The 3929-nt window shown below is 38.6% G+C and overlaps 1 protein-coding gene across 1 annotated transcript; it reads left to right on the top strand.

The window, feature by feature from the left end:
- Positions 1 to 515: 515 nt before the first annotated feature.
- On the top strand, positions 516 to 857 carry LOC133814271 (uncharacterized). The gene has a single exon (XM_062247258.1). The coding sequence runs from the start codon at positions 516 to 518 to the stop codon at positions 855 to 857; it is 342 nt and encodes a 113-aa protein (XP_062103242.1).
- The last annotated feature ends 3072 nt before the right edge of the window (positions 858 to 3929 follow it).

Below are 3929 nucleotides of genomic sequence, written 5' to 3'. Positions count from 1 at the left end.
CCGAGCAAGAGATGGAGGATATCCTACACCATTGCCACTCTTCACCTTGTGGAGGGCATTTTGGGGGAATTCGCACCATACCTAAGGTACTTTAATGCGGTTTCTTTTGGTCTTCCTTATCAAAGTTGCTCATGCTTTTGTGTTGAGATTTGATTGATGCCAAAGGGTTGGTAATAATTCTAGAAGGAATAAGATGTTCTTAACTAATATTCTTGAAGTTGAATTGTTTGATGTGTGGGGTATAGATTTTATGGGCCCATTTCCTCCATCTTATGGAAATTTGTACATCTTGGTATTCGTGGATATTGTTTCAAAATGGGTGGAAGCGATTGCCCCCCTACTAATGATTCTAATGTTGCCATGAGGTTCTTACAAAAGAACATTTTTACTCGTTTTGGTACCCCAAGGGAAATCATTAGCGATGAAGGCACTCATTTTGTGAATAAGTTACTAGCAAGTTTGTTGGATAAATATGACGTGGCACAAAGTAGCTACTGCATACCATCCCTAAACTAATGGACAAGCTGAGTTGTCCAATAGAGAGAGATAAATGTGTTCTTGAGAAAGTGGTGAGCCCCAATCGCAAGAATTGGTCCAAGAGGTTAGATGACACATTGTGGGCCTATAGAACAGCTTTCAAGACATCATTGGGGATGTCACCATATTATTTGGTGTTTGGCAAAGCTTGCCATTTACGGGTTAAACTTGAGCACCGTGCTTGTTGGGATATTCAAACACTCAATATGGATTTGCAACTTGCAGGAGAAAAGAGAATGTTGCATTTGAATGAATTAGAAGAGATGCACTTATTCTATTATGAAATTGCCAAACTTTACAAGGAGAAAACAAAAAGATAGCACGACTAGCACATTCAAACAAGAGTGTTATAAGAGGGCCAGCGAGTCTTGCTTTTTAACTCGCGCTTGAAACTATTTCCAGGCAAGTTCAAGTCAAGGTGGCCAGGCCCATTCTTGGTAGTTAAGGTGTATCCCTATGGAATGGTGGAATTGCGTGAAGAAGGCTTCGGAAGAGAATTCAAGGTTAATGGCCAAAGATTCAAGCACTCTTGGGGAGATGAGATTGAGTGAAATAAGTGTTCAATCCCTTTGAAGGATCCTTGAAGAAGATGTAACAACTTGGGTTGCTATGGAGTTAGGAGATTTAATTATAAAGCAGCCCATGCAAATATATATATATATATATAAAAGAAGAAAAAAAATAAAGAAGAAAGAAGAAAAAAATAAATATATATAGTGAATCAATTTTTTTTAGATTATGGTTTTTGATGGTGTAATGTGCTTTTGGTTGCAAGGAAAATAGAATCAAATGAGTTGCAGGGTTAGTTCTTTTATTGTAACAAGGGGTGATGTTGTAGCAAAGTTAGTGGCAAGAAAAACAAGCTCTCTGTGATAACTTTGCTGCATCAAAGTTTGGGTGATGCTATAGCAATTTTTGAGGAGAAAGATGAGCTTTAGTTTTGTGGCAGAAAAGTTCGAATAATGCTACAACATCATTTTTGGCCAAAGCTCTCTGACTTACTTTTGCTGCATTAAAGTTTGTGTAATGCTACAAAAAAAGTTTCAATGGATAAGGAAAACTCTCTGACTTAACTTTGTTGTAGCAAAGTTGGTACAATGCTTCAGCAAAGTTGTTATTTTTTCTAATAACTTCAGCAAAGTTGTTAAAACTCAAAGAAGATTGATTTTGGCCTAAATCTTCCAATCTCAGCCCTAACCTCTTTTGAAACCCTAATCCTGTCATCATCTTCTCAGACTTTTCTCACCTAGTCACCCCACTGTAATGCCCTGCTAATTAGGGTCCGTTACCAGGTGTGTTTTGAAACCAGTGCTGGACTTACTAACAAGTCATTTGGACTAAACATGTGATTAAGCCACTAAGGTTTAGGTATTAAAACTTTTGATCATCTCATAAACATTTCCATTAAGTTAATAACCAATTCTTTACATGGGATCCCAAAAACATTAGTTTAAAAGCCTGTTACAAAACTCAGGTTACACATTAAGCCGTCCTAAGCGGCAAAAGCTGGGTTTAACCCTAGTTCCTCTGAGCATCTCGATCATGGTGGTCGAGCGGACTGCATATGTACATACCACTGCTAATGCCTTCCGACTCATGGCTGGTTGAGCTTCTCTTTACCTTTACCTGCACCACAAAGCACCTGTGAGCCAGAAGACTCAGCAAGAAAATATAATCAACAATTCAGTGAAGAAAACAACCATCAAATAGTAATAACTGAATCCAGTGCATTCCTTAAACCCAATTGGAGACCATAGAGTCACACAAGTGCATGTCGCACTTCCTTTCATGTTGTTGGCATCTGAGCCAGTCAAATGCATGTTGCACTCCCAGGGTGGCCCAACCACGGTGGCCTGCACTCCACATGCATTATGCCAATCTTAGCTTATAAACTAAGACCCTTATGCCCTTGACTTATAAGTCAAGCCACCACGTGCCTCCAACTTATAAGTTGAAGCCTTGGGATTTTCAACTATTAAGAATCTCCCAGAGCCCATCATATTCTCAACTAATAAGTTGATCCCCATTTAACATTCTAATGATACCCTAGTTTATAAACTAAGCCTCACAGTCATAACAGACAGCCACATGTTTCATATAACATACTTAACAGATAATCGCACAATGCATTATAATACATTCACTAAACAGTCATAAGCATAATCATAATCATGCACGTTACAACGTATCTAACCGGACATTCACAACATAATTATAATCATGTTCATCACCTTCACTATGCTCTAATCATGCATTCACACAACAGGTGCAGTTTTCTTACCTTTGGTCCGTATACGGGTTACTAGCGACAACCCTCTGAGCACGATCCCCGATTCAAGCCCTTAGCGAAAACCTCAGCTATGATGAAAACGCCCTTGAACTAATCCCCAAGCCTAACACCTTGATTTCCCAAGCTTTGATCCTCTTCAATTCTCCAAAAACTCCTCAACCTTCCTTGGCACCTAGAATAAACGAGAGAGAAAAGGAAAGCTGCTGAGTTCTTTGTTTTCCTTTTGTTCCTTAACCTTCTCAGCAATCCCAGCTCACTCAAACACTACACTTAGCCCAAAATGACCATTCTACCCCTTGCCCTTATCTTATCCATCAAGTGTTCACAAGGGCAATTTTGTCCTTTGCCTTAAATCCCGCTATCCACAATTTGCATTCTATAATTCCCGCTACTCCTGATATACTCACATAATCACCAATAAATTCCCATTACCCACTAATTCCCGGTAATGTACTAACTTACTAGAATACCCCGAACCGGGTATTTAGACCCCGTTGTGACTTTTTCGCTAACTTGCTCATCGGGATCGCCTCTCGTCAAGTAACCCAAATATATCCACATAATAATGTGGTCTCAATCACACAAGCACATATTCGCATTTATACCCCAAACAGGTCAAATTGCTAATATACCTTTCTTATAAGAAACGGGCCCACATACACATATTTAATATCTTTAAAATACGAGCATGATTATATTATAATATAATTCATATATTAACTCAATTATTGCCTCCCGGCCCCCTAATCCAGGCACTAAGCCTTATTAGGAAATTTGGGATGTTACAATTATCCCCTCCTTATAGGCATTTGCTCAAGTGCCTCAACAAGTGGGATGTTGATATGCAACTATTTTAACATATCCAAAAAAAATTTGAATTGAGAATCCAAATTTTTATTCTTAAAGCATTGAGGAAATGAGGGTGGTTGCTTTAAAACTGAGTTGTTTGGGAAACTATGCTGTAGCAAGTTTGTAGCATTCTGGGCAGAGGCAAATTTCAGTACACTAGAAATTTTAGTATCTTTTTGAATTTCCTAATTTATTTGGATTGAAGAAAGCTCACCCTCATGCCCAGATTTTGTCTTGGTATTCTTCAACTCTT

The sequence above is a fragment of the Humulus lupulus genome, chromosome 2, assembly GCF_963169125.1.
Source record: "Humulus lupulus chromosome 2, drHumLupu1.1, whole genome shotgun sequence".
Lineage (NCBI taxonomy): Eukaryota > Viridiplantae > Streptophyta > Magnoliopsida > Rosales > Cannabaceae > Humulus > Humulus lupulus.
Note: the sequence above shows the minus strand (reverse complement) of the source record. Positions and strands in the feature narration are given on the sequence as shown.